The 18,882-nt window shown below is 48.0% G+C and overlaps 3 protein-coding genes across 3 annotated transcripts; 1 reads left to right on the top strand and 2 right to left on the bottom strand.

The window, feature by feature from the left end:
* Positions 1 to 41: 41 nt before the first annotated feature.
* On the top strand, positions 42 to 1,708 carry APOA2 (apolipoprotein A2). The gene is made up of 4 exons (XM_045547180.1): positions 42 to 442; positions 602 to 688; positions 993 to 1,125; positions 1,475 to 1,708. Exons 2-4 carry the CDS (start codon positions 637 to 639, stop codon positions 1,590 to 1,592), a joined length of 303 nt encoding a protein of 100 aa, XP_045403136.1. The 5' UTR covers positions 42 to 442; positions 602 to 636; the 3' UTR covers positions 1,593 to 1,708.
* Positions 1,709 to 3,786: 2,078 nt separating this feature from the next.
* On the bottom strand, positions 3,787 to 7,781 carry FCER1G (Fc epsilon receptor Ig). The gene is made up of 5 exons (XM_045547172.1): positions 7,643 to 7,781; positions 4,965 to 5,056; positions 4,765 to 4,800; positions 4,306 to 4,326; positions 3,787 to 4,159 (listed from the first exon to the last, which is right to left on the bottom strand). Exons 1-5 carry the CDS (start codon positions 7,689 to 7,691, stop codon positions 4,097 to 4,099), a joined length of 261 nt encoding a protein of 86 aa, XP_045403128.1. The 5' UTR covers positions 7,692 to 7,781; the 3' UTR covers positions 3,787 to 4,096.
* An 810-nt stretch (positions 7,782 to 8,591) lies between these two features.
* On the bottom strand, positions 8,592 to 18,320 carry NDUFS2 (NADH:ubiquinone oxidoreductase core subunit S2). The gene is made up of 14 exons (XM_045547171.1): positions 17,879 to 18,320; positions 17,094 to 17,200; positions 14,288 to 14,478; positions 11,994 to 12,114; positions 11,702 to 11,814; positions 11,384 to 11,458; positions 11,130 to 11,207; positions 10,913 to 10,998; positions 10,596 to 10,715; positions 9,856 to 9,985; positions 9,473 to 9,568; positions 9,213 to 9,296; positions 9,011 to 9,068; positions 8,592 to 8,815 (listed from the first exon to the last, which is right to left on the bottom strand). Exons 1-14 carry the CDS (start codon positions 17,971 to 17,973, stop codon positions 8,778 to 8,780), a joined length of 1,392 nt encoding a protein of 463 aa, XP_045403127.1. The 5' UTR covers positions 17,974 to 18,320; the 3' UTR covers positions 8,592 to 8,777.
* Positions 18,321 to 18,882: the final 562 nt, after the last annotated feature.

Genomic DNA, 18,882 nt, shown 5'->3' with positions numbered 1-18,882 from the left:
CAAGTTGCAATGAAGCAGGGTAGGGTTGGGGAGATGAAATCTATCCATAATGGGATAGAGATACCAAGAATTGAGAGCTTGACATATCAGACCTTTCCAGAGAAATAACTAGGAATCCTGCTTCCCTCTGCATTCAAATCCAAGGATTGCTCACCCCAGACCCCAAGAGAATGGATCTTCCAAAGACCTGGAGTATACCAGCTTGGCCTCCATTAAGGCCTGTACCACTTGTCTCTCACCCCATCATGGAGCCCCTTTTTACTTGTCCTCTCCTCCCCCATTCCCCATTCCTCCAATTTGTTTATTCCAACATGGCCTCTGCCCCACTGAGCCCATCCACAGTTCCTGTCATCTGACTGGGGGTGGGTAAGGAGACAGGTATATAGCCCCTACCCCTCCAGCCAGGCCAGGAACAGATGCCAAGGACAGAGACGCTGACTAGGTAGGATAAGGGAATAAGAGGTGTGGGCAGCATCCAAAAAAGACCGGACTTTAATTGTGGAAAGAGAGGGAACCAGGTTGGAGTGGGCACCTACTTAGGGAGATCCCTGGGGAGGGGCTGAAGCCCATTTAGCTTCAGTGTCCCTCCTACTGCCACCAGCTTTGTTTCTGGCCACTTTCCCTACTGTCACCACCATGAAGCTGCTTGCAATGACTGTGCTGCTCCTCACCATCTATAGACTTGAAGGTGGGTGTGATATGGAGAAAGGGGCCAATAGGGGAGAAGGTGCTGGGGGTCATAGCTACCCATCTGTCTGTGCTACTGTGCTGAGGTCTGGCAACCTGAGGGCTCAAAAGGAAGATCATTCTGTCTCTAAATAAAGCCCAGAAAGCCCATCCAAAGACCTACCTGGATATCTTTTTAGGGAGAGGGCTGAGAGCTGGGGTAAGGTACTGGCAGAGGTGTGGCTGGAGGCCAGGATTCATTGCTGTGAACCCAGCTGAAAAGAGTGAGTGTGTGTGTGTGTGTGTGTGTGTGTGCGCGCGCACAGGAGCTTTGGTTCGGAGACAGGCAGAGGAGCCGAGTCTGCAGAGCCTGTTCTCTCAGTACTTCCAGAGCATCACTGACTATAGCAAGGACCTGGTAGAGAAGGTCAAGGCCCCGGAGCTTCAGGCCCAAGCCAAGTAAGTCTCAGGGAAAGGAGTTCAGAGGCTGGGGGCTCGGGAGGGAAAGAAGGAAAGATGGAAGGTCCCACAGAAGACTGAACTCAGGGGTGGGGATTAGCAAGGATTAGGCTTAAATTGGAGAGAAAAATTCCTTCATCACCCAAAGGTTCCACACACTTCTTGGACAGATAGGAGCAGTGGGAACTGGGCCTTGAATCTCAATCTCTAGGGTCTATCCTATGCTAGGATGGACCAGGCACTAGAATTTGGGGACCTGGGTCAGTCTGCTCTGACCTCCCACCACCACCATGGACCCTGCCAGTGCCTAGGGTCTCTCACGCTGACCTCTAATTCCTCACCTATCCAGGGCTTACTTTGAAAAGTCAAAGGAGGAGCTGACACCTGTGGTCAAGAAGGCTGGAACTGATCTGGTTAAACTGTTGAGCTATTTTGTGGACTTTGGAACACAACTTTCCACCCAGTGAGCTGTCCAGACCATTGTCTTCCAGCCCCAGCTGGCCTCTAGACACCCACTGCCCAGGCCTAGAGCCCCTCCCTCTACCTAATCCCTGTTTGCTACAATAAATGCTGCAGGAGTCAAGCTGTGAGCCTGGTGTGTCTGGGGGGACTGGGAAAAGTAGGGGAATGCGGGAGTAGTAGGAGGAAGGAAAAAGAGAAATCTGCTTCTAAAAGGAGGGGGATTTGGGTGTGAAGAGGTAGAGAAAGGTTGAAGAGACAAATGATGGAAATGACAGGGTGATTCTTTTCCAAGCGCAAGCAATCTCCTACAGGCCTGGGAATGGCTCTGTAGTGGAGAACTAAAGAGCCTTTACATTGAACATGGAACTAGGAAAGGCATGGAGGATTCATAAACAGAATCCCTAGACTTGTGGAGGTCTCAGGAAATGAGGGCACCCCTCAGAATTTCCTTCTAATCATTCTATGAAGAGGGGAAAGCTTCCAAAAAAAATGAAACCAGAAGTGTCACCCAAGACCCTTCCCTTCTGAGCTAGGCCAACACTATGTTTCCCCCCATCCCACAATAAAAGACCTCAGTTCACTCCTCTCCCCAAAAGGGCTCTGATTCCCGCATTCAAAACCTCTCATCTGGACACTCTGGGGAAGACCCATTCCAAGCCCCTCCCCCACTACTATCCAGGTGCTATTCCTAGAACTGGCCTGGTAGGCATCTTAGAGCCTGGAACTAGTAGCTATGGGAGCCACTTTAAGGCCTGACAGGTATCAAACTCGGTGGACACGTGGGACTAGAGAAACTTTGGGAGCTGTGATACCTAGATTAAATCAAAATGGAATGAAAATCAGGCTAGGTTGATGGGGAGAGACTCACAATCCCATAATGTAGGGCAAGGGAAAATGAGGCATTTTCCAATCAAAGTTTATCCCCGCTTTATCTTTAAAAGAGTTACTTTCCTAAACCAGGCAACTGGCACACAACTGTAATTCCAGCTACTTGGGAGCCTGAGGTGGGAGGATCACTTGAGCCCAGGAGTTTGAGACCAGCCTGGGCAACCTAGTGAGACCTCATCTCAAAGAAAGAGCAACTTCCCTACCCTGGCTCATTTCTCGTATCTCATCTGAAATCACCTTTCCCCTCAAACACTGGAGATGGCCACAATTTCTTGTATATATTGATCAACGTCCTTCATCTGGCCTTCTAGACCTTCACCATTCATGATTACTCACCTCCCCTTCTCTTTCCCAATATCTGCTTTTTTCTCATGTGGCAAAATGTGCAGGGACAAAGAGATTTCAGTCGGTCACTTGCAAGGCGACCTTGGACAAGTTAATTAACTTCAAAGAGCTTGAATTTCTTCACTGGGTTAATAACTGGATCAAATGATACAACGAGCTGGAAAACACTTTGAGAAGTATAAGTCACTATGCAGTGCAAAGTACTGTCCAGCATTGGGGGTTTCCAGGGGTAAGCTTGGGGACTCTAGACCCATTCTGAAAGGACTGCTGGGGCAGAGGTAGGACTGGCAGCATCTGAGGTTTAAATACTTGCAGGCAGAGCTTCCTTGCAGCTCTGGAAACAGGACAGGCACTGACAGGGGGATTCCTTGGCCACCACCCATGCACTAGGGGGAGATGACCTCCCATCTGGATCCAATTTGTTCCCCCTTGCCCTACCCACCACTAACCCTATCTGGCTCTCTAAGGTCCCTCTTGCCCCAAAACCCACTGAAAACTCATTGTTCCATTGAAACCTTCCATTAGGGGCTTCACACAGCCCTAGTCACACCATCCCTTCTGCATGTTTGGCTTTTTGATTATGCTCATTCCCATATGCATGTGGATTGGTCCTGTCTGGATTGGCAACTATTTGGAGTTGGACAGCCAAGCTCATCCACAACCTAACCTTGGTTCAACTGTCAGACATAGAAGGCCATGCTGGGTACAGAAGCCATGTCTTAGGTTCTAATGCCTTGGAATGTACCTAGACTCTCAACACATTACTCCTTGCTCCAGCTCCAGCCCAGAGCACCTGGGGGTCAAAGGTCTCATCCCTCCTCCAGACACAGTCAACATTCATCCTTCAGTTGAGCAAAACAGCCCTGAAGTCCATTAGACTGTGAGTTCTATGAGGTCAGGAACTGAGAAACTGTATCCAGCCTAATACTTAGTAGAGGTTGAATAAATACATGATAAAGGAATGAATGGAGTCCAGTCTATGGCAGCTTTATTGAGAGCATTCCCTTCCTATTGTTTAGTGGGAGATGGGCATGAGGAAAAGAAGAAGCGTAGGACAAGGAAGTGAGACTAGAACATAAACATCCATGAATAGCATCTGAGCATTAGTCTCTGACAGGGAGGAGGAACCACTGGTGTATATTAATCTGGGGTGTGGCATCATTATAGGGGTAGGGTCAGCTGGCATTAACAGCATGGAGGCATATGTGATGCCGACCATAAGGACTGGGAGGAGAACTAGAAGCCGAAGGAGGATGTGATCACATCTGTCCTAAAGCTATTGTGGCGGTTTCTCATGCTTCAGAGTCTCATAAGTCTCCTGGTTCCGGGTGCTCAGGCCCTGGAGGTGGCAGTTAAAGGATGATCAGGAGCTTGAGCCCATCACAGGCCCCCTCCCACCTCCACAGACTCTGCCCCTTCTGAAGGTCATTCAAAATCCCACCCTTTTCTGCTGACTTCCTGGGTTGCGGAAGCAGGTTCACTTACCGTGTAAACGCCATCTGATTTCTGCAGAGATGAAAGGAGCAAGGTATTAGAGACCCACACCTCCTTCAGGGCCCCCAGCATCTCCCCACCCAGGGAGAGATCTGGCCAGGGGTGGCTAGCCACCCTGGTCTAGAGGGCACTCACAAGGATGCTCTGAGACATAAATACACATTTGCCCACGTGGCTACGAACACATACACACATACAACACGCAACACACAGTCTCTCACATATGCATTGTCACGCTATGCTTGATTCTTCCCTGTCACCAGCTGAATATTTTACTTGTGGCTTGGCTAGGTGGCAGAGTGGGTAGGAAGAGGTGGGAGGGCCTTTGAGGTGTTCGAAGATGAGCACCTGAGAAGTATGCCCTCCCAGAGGCCTTGAACCCAGGCTAGAGCCCCAAAAGGGCTGAGAGTCTATAAAGGTGTCAACGTGCAGGTGTGGGAGGGTCCATACCTCATAGCTGGCTATAGCTGCCTTTCGAACTTGGATCTGGAGTGGGAGAAATGTTATCAGTAAAGGGGAAGTTAGTGGCCCATCCCCCTGCCCTCCAAACTTTGTGGGGGTTCCCCTTTTATTCCCTCTCCTTGAATCCATGCTGCTGCCACCCTCCCACTTCCTCTCCCAGCCCTCACCTCCCCCCTGCCTAGCCTTACCTTCAGTCGACAGTAGAGCAGGGTGAGGACAATACCGTACAGGAACAGGATGGCATCCAGGATATAGCAGAGCTGAGGCTCTCCCAAAGCCGCTGAGGGGACAGAGGGTGCCCATGGGGTCAGGGGATCAGGGAGGACCTGGTGCTTGGCGGAGAGAAGGGAAGGGGCTCTGGGAGGCAGGACAGGGGCACTAAGGGAAGAAACTCTACCTTTCTCCCTGGACTCCTATTTCTCTTACCTCTCTTTTTTCTCCCCCACCCAAGGGTTGGGTAGGATAGGAAGCGTGAAGGGTTCTATTGTGATAGGACTTACATGGACTAATAGTTGAGGACTTCCCCTCAGCCCCCAACCTGTTCTTTTTAGCACTGCGGGCTTCTCAGGCACCATTGAGTATTTCATCCACCTCAAGGGGCCCATCTCAGTCCACTGGGCTGAAACAAAAACCTCAGCCCAGAGCAGGAAAGGAAGGGGGAGGCAGTGCAAATTTCAGTGAAGAAACCACAGAAGTGTCTTTACTAAGTCCTGTGACCTGTGGCTGAGGGCTGGACAGGAAGGATGTGAGCTGGGGAAGGGAGGGAAGGCAATTACTCTATCATTGGTCATCTCCTAGCCTTAGCCTCATTGCTTTCTGTCCCACCACAAGACACTTTAATATGGACTAATAAAAAAAAAAAAACAGTCCACTTTCCTAGGCCTATAGATACCATTGGCCTTGCACACAAAGCTAGGGAATGACCATAGGCTCAAGAGAATGACCATAAGCTGTATGGATTCCATCTCCTGCTACTTTGCCTGTTGCCCAGTCTGGGTCTCTAAGAGGGGAAGTTTTACGCAATGTCAAAAATCAGATAGCCAGCCGCGGTGGCTCACGCCTATAATCCTAGCACTCTGGGAGGCCGAGGCTGGAGGATCACTTGAGCTCAGGATGTCAAGACCAGCCTGAGCACAAGTGAGACACCCTCTCTCTACTAAAAAAAAATAGAAAAATTAGCCAGGCATGGTGGCGCATGCCTGTAGTCCCAGCTACTTGGGAGGCTGAGGCAGGAGGATCACTTGAGCCCAAGAGTTTGAGGTTGCAGTGAGCTGTGATGACACCACTGCACTCCACCCTAGGGCGACAAAAAAATAAACAATCAGATAGAGTCTCGGCTCCGGAGATTGCTCCTGGCCCCTAACAGAAGGACTGATAGGGTACCTGTGACTAACATTGGTCAAGTACTGACATTGGTAAAGTACTTTCCATTCTACAATGCTCTTTCACACACACGGTATTGCATAAATCTTAAAACTATCCTGTGAGGGAAACAATGTCATCGCCATTTTATGGATGATGAAACCAAGGCTCGGAAAAGCTAAGTAACTCATTCAGGGCCACAGAGTTTAAGTGACAGAGCTGGAACTCACTTCCAGGCCTTCTGCCTCCAAAGCCTGTGCTTTCCTTTATGCCTCAGTGGCCCTGCTCCATTCTCATGCCATCACAGCAGACCAGTGAGTGGCCAACTTAATCCTTACCCACCTTCTCTGCTAGCCTGGTGGAACGTTTCCCCAGTCGTTCTCTTTCACGTACATCAATTTCCCTGAAGCTTCCTAACCTCCTCCTCCCCTAAACCCAGCTGCCACTGACTCTCTTCAAAACACACACACAGGGCAGGACATGGTGGCTCACGCCTATAATCCTAGCACTCTGGGAGGCCGAGGCGGGAGGATCACTGGAGGTCAGGAGTTCGAGACCAGCCTGAGTCAGAGCGAGACCCCATCTCTACTAAAAAAAAAAATAGAAATTAGCTGGACAACTAAAAATATATAGAAAAAATTAGCTGGGCTTGGTGGCACATGCCTATAGTCCCAGCTCCTCAGGAGGCTGAGGCAGTAGGATCGCTTGAGCCCAGGAGTTTGAGGTTGCTGTGAGCTAGGCTGACACCACAGCACTCTAGCCTGAGCAACAGAGCGAGACTCTGTCTCCAAAAAAAAAAAAAAGAAACACACACACACACACATACTTTCCAGCATAGACAACCCGAAGTGAACAAGAAACAAGAAATGAAAAGTTCTTAGAGTAACTGGAGCCTTAGAGCTGCTGGAATCTTTCCACTTCTGCCTCTATTTCTCAGCTGATGTTCAAGTCTCTAGCACTGGGCAGCTCATGCTGCCCACCCCCATATCAACTGTTGACAGTTGATGACATTAGTTCATTAGCGATGACCCACAGAACCAGCAATCACATCTATTTATCTTGACTACCCTGGCCTTACTCCCAAGCACCAAGACAGATCCTTGCCTTCCTAAATGGCGGTTTGTATGTTTAACCAGCTAGACATTGGCTCCCAGCAGACAAGACCAAAGGTACCCCATGGGAAATGCTGATCATGGGAAATGGAGCTTTTCCTCAGACCAGCTCTTCATGCCATATAGCCATCTCCTTCCCCTGCCAAACTGACTCTTCCTATCAATCCTGAGAAGTGAATGAGATATGAAGGCAACAAGGAAGGAGCTATGACTCTAGTGCCCTGGGTGTGAGCTGGATAGGACCAGCCTCAGAATCTCTGTGTCTATCGTAGCCCTATGTCCACCTGCCTGCTGTCAGCCTTCCTCCGTCTGTCCCTGACTCGGCCCCTTGATACACGCCGTTGATTTTAACCCTGGATCCCAGCTCACTCTCCCTCACCAAACCCTCTCACCTGCTTGTTCAACCAAAAGGAGTAAGAGTAAGACCACTGCTGGAATCATCTTGGGCTGGGGATCGGACGCTCTGACAGCACTGCGCAGCTGTGCTCGGCAAGCAGCTCCCTGACCACAGAGTTCCCCCCTTCCTGCCACGCCTTCCCCCACACTTTGGCCCCTTCCCCTTCCTGCAGTAGAGCAGGCGGCTCCCGGAAGGGCCAACTAAGGAAGCTGGGAGATCTGGGCCCTTAAGCCTCAGCCTGTCAATGACCAATCCCTAACCCACGGACTCTCATGCCTGGGAAAGGCTGTCTGTACCTGCCATCTTTCACTTTACCCTATTACAAACTGCCCCTCGAGGAGTTTCCCTTAGACACCACTATAGCCCTTTCCCTCCCACCAGGAACTTCATTTGAGCACTTTACCAATTCGTGTAGGCATTGAGAAGGTTTGGGCAGGGGGAAGCTGAGGGGAAAAGACAGTACGGGGAATGGAGAAGTGGAAAGGGCAAGAGTCAAGAGAAGCGGGTGGAGATGAGCTGGAAAAATTGCTAAGACCTAGGCCAGGCACGGTAGCTGATGCCTGTAATCCTAGCACTTTGCGAGGCTGAGGCAGGAGGATCACTTGAGGCCAGGAGTTTGAGACCAGCATGAGCAACAGCAAGACTCCATCTCTACGAAAAATAGAAAAAATTAGCTGGGCATGGTGGCACAAACCTGTAGTCCCAGCTACCCGGGAGGCCAAGGCAGAAGGATCACTTGAACCCAGGAGTTTGAGGTTGCAGTGAGCTATGATGATGCCACTGTACTCTAGCCTGGGCAACAGAGTGAGACCCTGTCTCAAAAAAAAAAAAAAAAAAAAATTTTGCTAAGACCTGAGTCTAATGAAGAAGTGGAGGGTTAATGAACATTCTGTTTCCCATCAAAGTAAAAGACAGTTAAGATACCAAGAAAGACATACCAGAAGTTTGGGCCTAGGGGCCGTAAGGCGGCTAATTTATTATAATTTCTCCTTTTGTAGTACATGCACAGAAAGCTCAACAGCTAAGTGTACATATACATGTACACACACACACACAGCCCCATATCCAGTGAGGGACAGGCTCCACAGAAGAAGCTGACAGGCAGAGGAGATCAAATGCTGTTTGTCAGCTCATCGATCTACTTCTCCAAACACAATATCTTGGGTACCTAGGAAGTCAGAGGATGAAGAAAAAAAGTCATGTTATCAAAGATACGCAACTCATTACTGTGCTCAGGTGACTTGAGGACTTGACTACATGCCCATAGTCTATATGCTGAACAGGAAGTGTTCAGTTTCCATCCCCCATGGGAGTCCCAAACCCCCTTCTCTAGGATACTGTTACTACACAATAGTCCTTATACCTATGATGGCAACAACATCCGCCAACATGTGTCCCTTAGACATCTTGTCCAAACCAGCCTGAGGAGATTGAGATAGCAACAGCGTTAGATAAGATTGGCAGGGTGGAAGGAGAAGGAAAGAGAGTTCATAAAAGTCTCAACCAAGGTTGATAAATCATTGCATCAATTTATTGGAGTTAGAATTATTGATATTGGTTCTTACCAGGTGGGCAAAACCCGGAGCCTTAATCTTGCATCGATAAGGGCGGCTGCTACCATCAGACACCAGGTACACCCCAAACTCTCCCTGTCCAAGGAAGAAGGTTAGGTGCCTCCAGTAATAGGAAGAACATTTTTCTCTGCCAACAAAACCTCTCTATTCATGCCCTCCTGTCCTCTCACTGATGAATGAGGATTTTGTTAAACATCTCTCTCCAGTTACTTACTCCACATATAGTCTTTTCCTTGCCCTCCTCTCCTCACCTTAGGAGCCTCAATGGCAGTATATGTGGCTCCCGGAGGAACTTGGTAGCCCTCAGTATACAACTTAAAGTGATGGATCAGAGACTCCATGGAAGTCTGCAGAGAGAAAACAGGGAACATCAATAAACCAAATCCAAACTCTGTCTCCTAGGCCTTCCTCCAGCACAGAAAATAATCTCAACCCTCAAAGAGACTAAACATGCACATAAGTCAGTAAGCAGAGAGGATACAGAATAAAAGAGGAGAGCTATGGAAAGTTAAGAATCTTATACAGTGAATTCTTTGAAAAAGGAAAACCGAAAAGTGGGACTCAATCCAAGGATACTCCTCCCCGGCCACTAGCTCCCTTCCAATTCCCCGCTTTCCCTCTCCCTGCAGCCAACCTTCATCTCTGCTCGCTTAGGTGGAGACACTTTGGCATCATCAACCTTGATCTCCCCGGGAGGCATCTTGTTCAGACACTGTGCGATGATTCGAAGGGACTGGCGCATCTCCTCCACTCGACACAGGTACCTGAAATGGACGAGACAGACTCAGAGTGAAGAGAAGAACGGTCAGAGGAGCAGGTGTGGGGCTAAGAAGGATGCCCTTCAGCTGACCTTAAAAGAGTTAGATCCTTCCCCAAACCCTCTCCTCAATTTTTCAGACCATGCCCTGTAGTATTTCCCTCTTTAATTATCCTCTTAGACACTTTTTGGACTACAGAATGGGTGAGAGTCAAATGGACTAAAAAACAACAAAAAAAAGACAGTAGCAAATCTGACTCAGGGTCAGTAAACAGGAGCGGAATCTGAAGCTCAGAATCTAGTAGAAAGAGCACTAGATCAGGAAGATTCTAGTCTCAGCCAGTGCTGACACAATAATCCCAGGCTAATCCCTAACTCACATGTCTCAGCTTTCTCAGCTCTAAAATGAAGCCAAAACAAGTTCTATCTAGGACAGGGTTAACAGAAGGTAAAATAAGATGCCATATACATGAAAGAACTTTGAAAATCAACCGAGTTTAACACACTCACGAGCTCCCTTAGATCTTGGGAAGTAGGATAAAGAAGAAAGTGACAAAGAGAAAAGTGAGGCAGGAGAAACTGGCTGGACAGTGAGCTGAGAAAAGACCAGCCCTTACCTATCATAGCAGTCCCCTCGAGAGCCAATAGGAACATCAAACTCGACCTGGTCATAAACGTCATAGGGCTGGGTCTTCCGCAGGTCCCACTGGATGCCTGAGCCCCGGAGCATCACTCCACTGGGGAAAGTATAATGGGCATGAGAGCCATTCTCCACAAACCAAATAAGGAAGCATATTTCTCCTTCATCTCCCCCTTTTCTCCCACTCGGGGTATGGCTAGGAGGGTGCCAAACACTGTTAGAAGCAAAGATATTAGGCTGGAACTCCCCCACTCCCACTCCCACCCCTAAGGACAGAAGTTGTATTCCTCCCACCTAAAACCATAGTTAAGGGCGTCTTCTGCTGTTACAACCCCAATGTCGACAGTCCGATTTCGCCAGATCCTATTGTTGGTCAGCATCTGTTGATCAAGAAAACTGCCATGTTAATATTCTTCATTACACTCTTCAAATACCTCTATATTTCTTTACAAAACCCCACAAAGCCTTCTTGGGGGAAAAGAGAAATTTTTCCCATTGACTCCTATCTTACCTCCTCTACCTCATCAATACGAAGAGAGAAGTTCTTAGAAAATTCATAAATGTCATCCATAAGCCCAAGGGGTAGGTCCTAGAAGCCAAATGGAGGTGATATTGAGTTCAGCACAGCCTTCCCCTGGGAGAGCCAGCTCAGCACCCCTCCCCCAAGGGCTACAGGGTTAGTTTCCATCAGCCAGCACTGCCCTCCAGTGGCCACAGAGAAAACAGGCCTGGACTGGAGGTCCAGGGAAGCAGGGGGCCACTCACCTGGTGCACACCTCCTGGCCGGACATAAGCCGCATGCATTCGGGCTCCAGACACTCTCTCGTAGAACTCAAACATCTTGATAGGACACACTGGGAATTAGTGACAAAGTCCCAGGCCCCACGTCCAACAACACAGTGGCCCACTCCCTTGCCCTCTTGTGCCCAACCAACCCCTCATGACAGAGTTCCTACGAATATAACCCAAGTTAAACATACCTTCTCCCCCTAAGTGTTCTCTCTTTTTAATCCCTTGTCTCCTCATACCTTCTCTACTTCCTGTACTTCCTTCCCTATTCCTATCTCTTCCTCCCTCTCATACCTTCTCCCTTTCTTCAAACATCCAGAAGAAAGGGGTCATGGCCCCAATGTCCAGGGCATGTGTGGTCACAGCCATGATGTGGTTCAAAAGCCGGGTGATTTCTCCAAACAGCACTGTCAAGAGGTGAAGACAGAGTGAAGAAAAGGATACAGAAGCTGATAGAGCAGCCTGGGCAGAGCCTGGGGTCTGAATACAAAGCCTGGGTTCAAAGCCCCTTGTAAGATGGGGAAGGGGTGGAGAGGGCACTGTGCTCTGCTCACAGTGGGCTGTAGGAAGAAGAGCTGGGGCATACCTCGGATCCACTGTGCCCGGGGCGGAGGCTGGATGTTTAACAACTTCTCCACAGCCAGTGAATAGGCCTGTTCGTTACACATCATGGACACATAGTCTAGCCGATCAAAGTATGGAAGGGCCTGGGAAGAGGGAGGAATCTGGGTCACACCTAACAGGCCCAAGAGCTCACAGTCTGGCTGCTGGAAGCTTTGCTCTCAGTGGGCATCAGAAATCGGTGCTGCATAAGCCTTTCTAGTCTTAGGAGCCCCAGCAAGGCAGAATGAAATATCCCAATGACCAGTGGTATGCTGGTAAATGTTTAAAAATTGGCTCTCCAAAGATGGGGAAGGACCCTGACTTGACATGTTCACCAATTTTCATGGTAAAAATGCTCCTGCCACAGCCAATTTTTTTTTTCTTTAAGACAGAGTCACACTCTGTTGCCCTAGGTAGAGTGCAGTGGTATAACCATAACTCACTGCAACCTCAAACTTCTGGGCTCAAGTGATCTTCCTGCCTCAGCCTCCCAAGTAGCTGGGACTACAGGCGCACACTATGATGCCTGGCTAATTTTTCTAGTTTTAGTAGAGACGGGGTCTTGCTCTTGCTCAGGCTGGTCTCCAACTCCTGAGCTCAAGCAATCCTCCTGCCTTGGCCTCCCAGAGTGCTAGCCACCATACCCAGCCACCATGGCCAATTTTAAGCTACCAATATTATATAAACGGGCCTGGCACAGTGGCTGATGCTTGTAATCCCAGCACTTTGAGAAGCCAAGGCAGGAGGATTACTTGAGGCCAGGAGTTCAAGACCAGCCTGCACAATAAAGCAAGACCCTGTCTCTAAAAAAAATAAAAAAATTAGCTGGGCATGGTGGTACATGCCTATAGTCCTAACTACTCAAGAGGCTGAGGCAGGAGAATCACTTGAGCCTAGGAGTTCAAGGTTATAGTGAGCTATGATTGCACCACTGTACTCCAGCCTAGGCAACAAAGTGAGACTGTGTCTCTTAAAAAAAAAAAAAAATTATGTAACTGAATGCAGCATTGGGACGAATAGCACACCATTATACAAATTTCCATTACACAGATACAATAAAAGTAAATACCTCAAGGGCATAGCATAGTAAAATGTATTAAAATAAGTGATGAGTTGTGAGTATTTCTTGCCTTTGTTTTTAATATATATTAAATCATAAGCTCATACAGTTTAAATCTTAATAATGGCCATGTTCAACAACTGGCTCATAAAATTCCTGAAAATTTAACAATCAAGATCTTACAAGCCAGTATGAGCTGGCTCTGGCACAGCATAGTCCCCTGGTTGAGTGACACCTCTGTCAAAGAAGAATGTTTCAGACTTCTAAGTCCCCCTTTCCTCTTAAAATTGATATATTGAAAGAGAAAGGTAATCAATCTTAAGAGTATCTTGGAATGAAGCATTTAAAGAGAGAGAGCATTGGGTAGAAATGATCCTTCCTCTAGAATGCCACAAAAGCTAAGTTCTAGCTGTCTGCTGAACCAGCTTCAGCTTCCAGGAAGAAGGCGGAGCTAAGATGCCCCTCTTTGGGACAGCCTGTTCTTGTCCTGATGTCATTGTGACGCAGGATACACTACAGGAGTTAACCCATGGACTCTGGGACCAGAAACCATCACTGCCTGGACTCTCTAGGGGAATCTAGTCACATTCTAGTCACTGTTCACTCCGACACAGAGCTGGCTCTAAATCCTAACCCACAATCCTCTGTTATCAGGACCTTTATTCAAAACAGTAAGAAAAAAACTACAGATTCCCATACCAGATTCAACTCCTTCAAATCTGACCCTCACCACTTAGGTCACACAGTTCTCCTAAAAACGACAAACTCTGTCACAAACCCCCTCTTGGTTGCTCTGACTCTTTGAGTGTTTTGAAAACAAACTTAGACAGCTGGAAGATACAGGAATCAGCTGTTAATCCTAGAGAGCTGACGTCTCTCTCTTCTTTCCCTGCCCCCAGGGACACAGGCTTTGATGCACTGGTGTCAAGAGCAGGGAAACTGAGGCACTAGAGTAATGGTAAAGGGGCCAGCCAAAAGTCAGCCAGAGAAGCTGGGAGTGTAGCTCCAGCTCCAAAGTACTGCTGCTGAATAAACCAAATTCCAATGGCTCAAGCATCCCTTGCCACCTCCCTCCATTCTCCCAACCAAGACTGTCCTAGTAACGTCAATGAGTTACTCCTCTCAACACCTTCCTCCCCTGAAGTTTCAGAGGCAGCAAAGTCCCAAGCTAAAGCATCCCCAGATCCCGTCAAAAGGCCCCTATTCACCCACCACACCTGCAGATAGGTCTTGTATTCAATGAGCTTCTCAGTGCCTCGGTGCAGGAGCCCGATGTGAGGGTCACACTTCCGCACCATCTCCCCACTCAATTCCATCACTAGTCGCAGGACTCCATGGGCTGCTGGGTGCTGGGGCCCAAAGTTTAGGGTCAGGTTTGACACCATTGTGTCCTTTGGAGGGTCCACATCTGAGAAGTAGGAAATAGTTTAGCCAAGTGGTAATTCCCTTGGGAACCCCCAAGAGAAAGCAAGGAGTTCATCTCTCCCTATAGATCTTCCATCTCACCATCTAAACCTTATTAATTTGCTAATTGCCAACATAACCAGAAGACCATTAGATGGGGAAAAGGGGAGATCTAAACTTTTGGATGAGAGGTATCATGAATCTCACTCTTTCCATGTCTCTTAGAATACCTTTTTAATAACAGTAACAATATGGGGTACAGAGGCACATGCCTGTAATCTTGGCTACTCGGGAGGCTGAAGCAGGAGGATTACTTGAGCCCAGGAGTTGTAGGGTGGAGTGCACTATGCCAACTGGGTGTCTGCACTAAGTTTGGCATCAATATGGTAACCTCCTGGGAGCTGGGGACCACCAGGTTGCCTTATAAGAAATGAACCAGCCCAGGTTGAAAATGGAGTAGGTCAAAACACCCGTGCTGACCAGTAGTGGTATCATACCTGTGAATAGCCACTGCACTCCAGCCTGGCCAGATAGCAAGACACTGTCTCAATAAAAAATTAAATTAAATAATAATAGATATTTATATAGTCTTATTATGTGTCAGGCACTACTCTAAGCACTTTACTTATTTTAACTGATTTAATTCTTATAACAACCATATGAGTAGTAAGTACTATTATTATCTCCATTTTACCGGAGAAACTGAAGCCACATGCTTTTTGACTTCTCCAGGATTACAAAACTAGTAAGTCATAGAACCAGGATTTATATTGAACCTGTTCAGCTCCAGGGTCCATACACTTTTTTTTTTTTTTTTTTTTGAGACAGAGTCTCACTCTGTTGCCCGGGCTAGAGTGCCGTGGCGTCAGCTTAGCTCACAGCAACCTCAAACTCCTGGGCTCAAGTGATCCTCCTGCCTCAGCCTCCCAAGTAGCTGGGACTACAGGTATGCACCACCATGCCCAGCTAATTTATTTCTATTTTTAGTCGAGACAGGGTCTCGCTCTTGCTGAGGCTGGTCTCCTGACCTCAAGCAATCCTCCTCCCTCGGCCTCCCAGAGTGCTAGGATTACAGGCATGGGCCACCACGCCCTACCCAGGGTCCATACACTCTTAACTATAATGATATACTGCCCTCCAAATGTATCTGATGAATGGCCAACCAATCAGGAAACATATACTTAATGCTTACTCCTACTAAATGACGGTTTTTACCCTCAAGAAGCTTACACTTTAACTTGGGAAATAAGTACACGTGAAAAACTAGTAACACAAGTCAAATTTATAAGTTACAAAGTAAGTGGCTTAGCCACATGTATTTAAAGACAGGAAAAAACACTGTGAAGACTTCATGTAGGTAGGATCTGAGCTGGCTCTTAAATACAGGAAATGATTTAGATAGGTATAGAGAAGCAGAGTCATTCCAGGCAATGGAATCAACAGTGGACAAATCTTAGAAACAAAGAAGTAAATATCTGTGAAACTCTTATCAGGACTTCCCAAGAGGCAGAATATTAATGTTGGGAGGTAGTAGGGGGTAGGGGTTCAATTATCAGTACATATCATTAATAATAACACTTATGGAGGACTTACATGTGTCAGGCACTACATGTTATTACCATCTCATTTAATCCTTACAATAATGCTATGAAATAGGTACTGTATTATTCACTAATAAATGGAGAGTTGAAATTTTTCAAAAATTCTTCATCATAAGCTTTAGAGTCAGACAGACCTGAATATAAACACACCTGTGTGTTCCTGATCGAGTTTTAGTCTCCCTGCACCACAATTTCCTCAAAACTGGGATAATACCCTCACAGTGTTTTTGTAAGAATTAAGTGAAATAATGCATACAAAAATGTTTAGCAAATGGTAAGCATTCAGCTATTGTTACTGTAACTTTTTGAAAGGTAACTGGAAGTGTCTTTGAAGGTTTTTGAGCATGGTAAAATAATGTTTGAAGAAGATGAAGGTGATGACATTGTATAAGATAGCTGGAAAGGGAACAAGATTATTGGCAGAAACCCAAAAATAACCCAGACTCCTGAAATAATCAAGGTCTAATACAAGAGAAGTCTGAACAAGAGTGATGGCAATGAAATTAAAAGGGAAAGGTGAGCAGATATAAAACATTATGAAAGAATCTACATGGTTTGGTGACTTCTTGGACATAGACATAGAGGGCAAGAGAGGCAAAAGAGCCAAAGATGACTAAAAAGGATGCCACTGATAAAAATCAAAAAGTCAAAAGGAGGAGCTAGTTTTGATGGGGGAAAAAAGGGTTTGTATTTAGGTAGGTTTCATCTGAGTACCAAGGGGAAAGCTATCTTGTCCACAGAGGGAGATGGAAATGTACTGAATGTGGAAAAAGCTGATACTAAAGATTTAAGTTAGATATTGACTGGGACCTACTCTTCCTTTCCTTCTGGAATGTCCTTCCCCATCTAACAAACACTGGTTATTATTACTATTATTATGTTTGTTGAATTGCATGGTGAAAGAAATAAACTGGGTAGGAGCTAAAACTTGCCTAAGACAGAGAGTTCAAGAGCACTTAGAAATCATCTGGGGGCAGGGATGGGTGTGGGTTGGGCCAGCAACTCTGGGCACACTCACCATTCCAAGGTGGAGGCTTCCAGTGGGCTGTTTCCTTGGTTGGGTACATGACAGCTCCTCCAAATTGCTCTGCCCATTCCACATCTGGCTGCCATTGTCGAGCACCTCTGAGGAGTTAAAAGACAGATCCTAGACCAAGGGCCTGAACAGTGCCTGGTTCCTCTGTTCCCATTCACTCTCACGTGGGACCAGGGAAAGGTGTCCTAGATTCTTAAATGCCAAGCCACTGGCACACAGTGTAGCTTTGACAAAATAAGCTGGAACTCTAGAGGTACCATTCCTACTAAACTTATTTCTGGAATCACTTCATCCATCACCATTGTGCATGCAAGGCTGGAGACACTAGCTCCTTCATATTTTCATCATATTCATATTCCCATCCGGGTAAGTATGAACATGAGAAAAGTGTTTATTCAAGGTCAATCTAAGACTGAGAAGAGAGACAGAGAGAGAGAGAGGGAGAGAGATGGTATTCTATTTCCTTGGCTGAGATCTGCTCAGGTAAGACAGGAGAGGTGCACTCAAATCACTAAAGTTCAGGGGCAGGGTCTCCCACTTCGCTGATATCACCTCTGGCAGAATGAGCTCAAAACCCTCTTTTCTCCCTCGGACAGACTGGGCGCCACTGCATCCTGGAGACCGATAAATCAGGCCTGGGCGAGAGGGTCACAGGCCTGGGTCATTCTTTCCTGGCGGGACGGGGTTCACCAGGCCCGTGGAGTGTCCCCAGACTCGACGAACCCTAGCCTTGAGGAAAGCGCGTCGAGGGCTGCCCTCGGTCTCACCTGCTGGGCTGAATCGGCAGTCGGACCCCAGCCCCGGGCCGCAGCACCTGGGCCGCTACGCCCCGGAGGCTGCACAGAGCCCTCAGCGCCGCCATCTTACCCCGACTGCCGACTGCGGGAAGGAGAACCGGGCGGAAGTGACTCCTGCGCGCCTCCGTGTGGGCTTCTCACCTACTGACACAGCGAAACCGCCCTCTTGGAAGCTGGCGAGGTTGTCAAACGTGAGCCAGATAACATCCGGGTTCTCTGCCTTGCCTTCACTTGCGCTCAGATAACGGTGACTGCCGTCATCTTTACTGAGGGCGGCTCCTCCTACTGCTCCTGGCTGGCTTTTCTAGGAGCGAGCAAGCGAAAGTTGCGCACTCCTGCCAAGGGCGACAACGCACTTTTTTGCGCTGTCTCGCCGAGCCCGCCTGCGTGTACCTTGGAAACTCGCGCGGGGGTTCCTTCCCTACTCATTTCCGCCTTGGCTGCCTTCTTGTTGTAGTGCTGCTCTCCGATTGTGTCAGAGCCCTGCCCTTGTCGGGTAGCCCCAGGCTTTGCTAATTACCTTCCCATCACTGAATCCAAAAGATTCAGAGCCGGGAAAGCCAGCTAATTTCCAGATGTCCTGAATTGGGATAGTGAAAAGGGGCCCATGTGGGGCTGGGCGGGTCTGAGAGTTCCCGCCAAACCAAAAGAAAAAAGGGTAGGACGCCAAGGCCACCAGCATTGGTGGTGCCGAGGGGGGTGCCCCGGAGTGTGTAGGAGCTACCTCCTCCCAGATGGGGGAGGGGAGGCTCTCTGTGGGTGACCCTGATATCCGTCAGGCTTCCTGGACCTACAGAATCACAGACCCAGGAAGCGCCCTTGGAGATGTCTCACATCCCACTTCCGTCCTGCGTCAGTCTCTTTTCCCTCATGTCTTTCTGACCCTGACACAGCCCTCATAGTGGCCAACAGCATGGAAATGTAGCACTGGGAGTCTGATCCCAATTCTGTATGGACAGAGTTTTCTAGCCTTG

The sequence above is a fragment of the Lemur catta genome, chromosome 3 (assembly GCF_020740605.2).
Source record: "Lemur catta isolate mLemCat1 chromosome 3, mLemCat1.pri, whole genome shotgun sequence".
NCBI classification, from domain to species: Eukaryota; Metazoa; Chordata; class Mammalia; order Primates; family Lemuridae; genus Lemur; species Lemur catta.
This window is presented reverse-complemented; position numbering and strand designations above follow the sequence as displayed.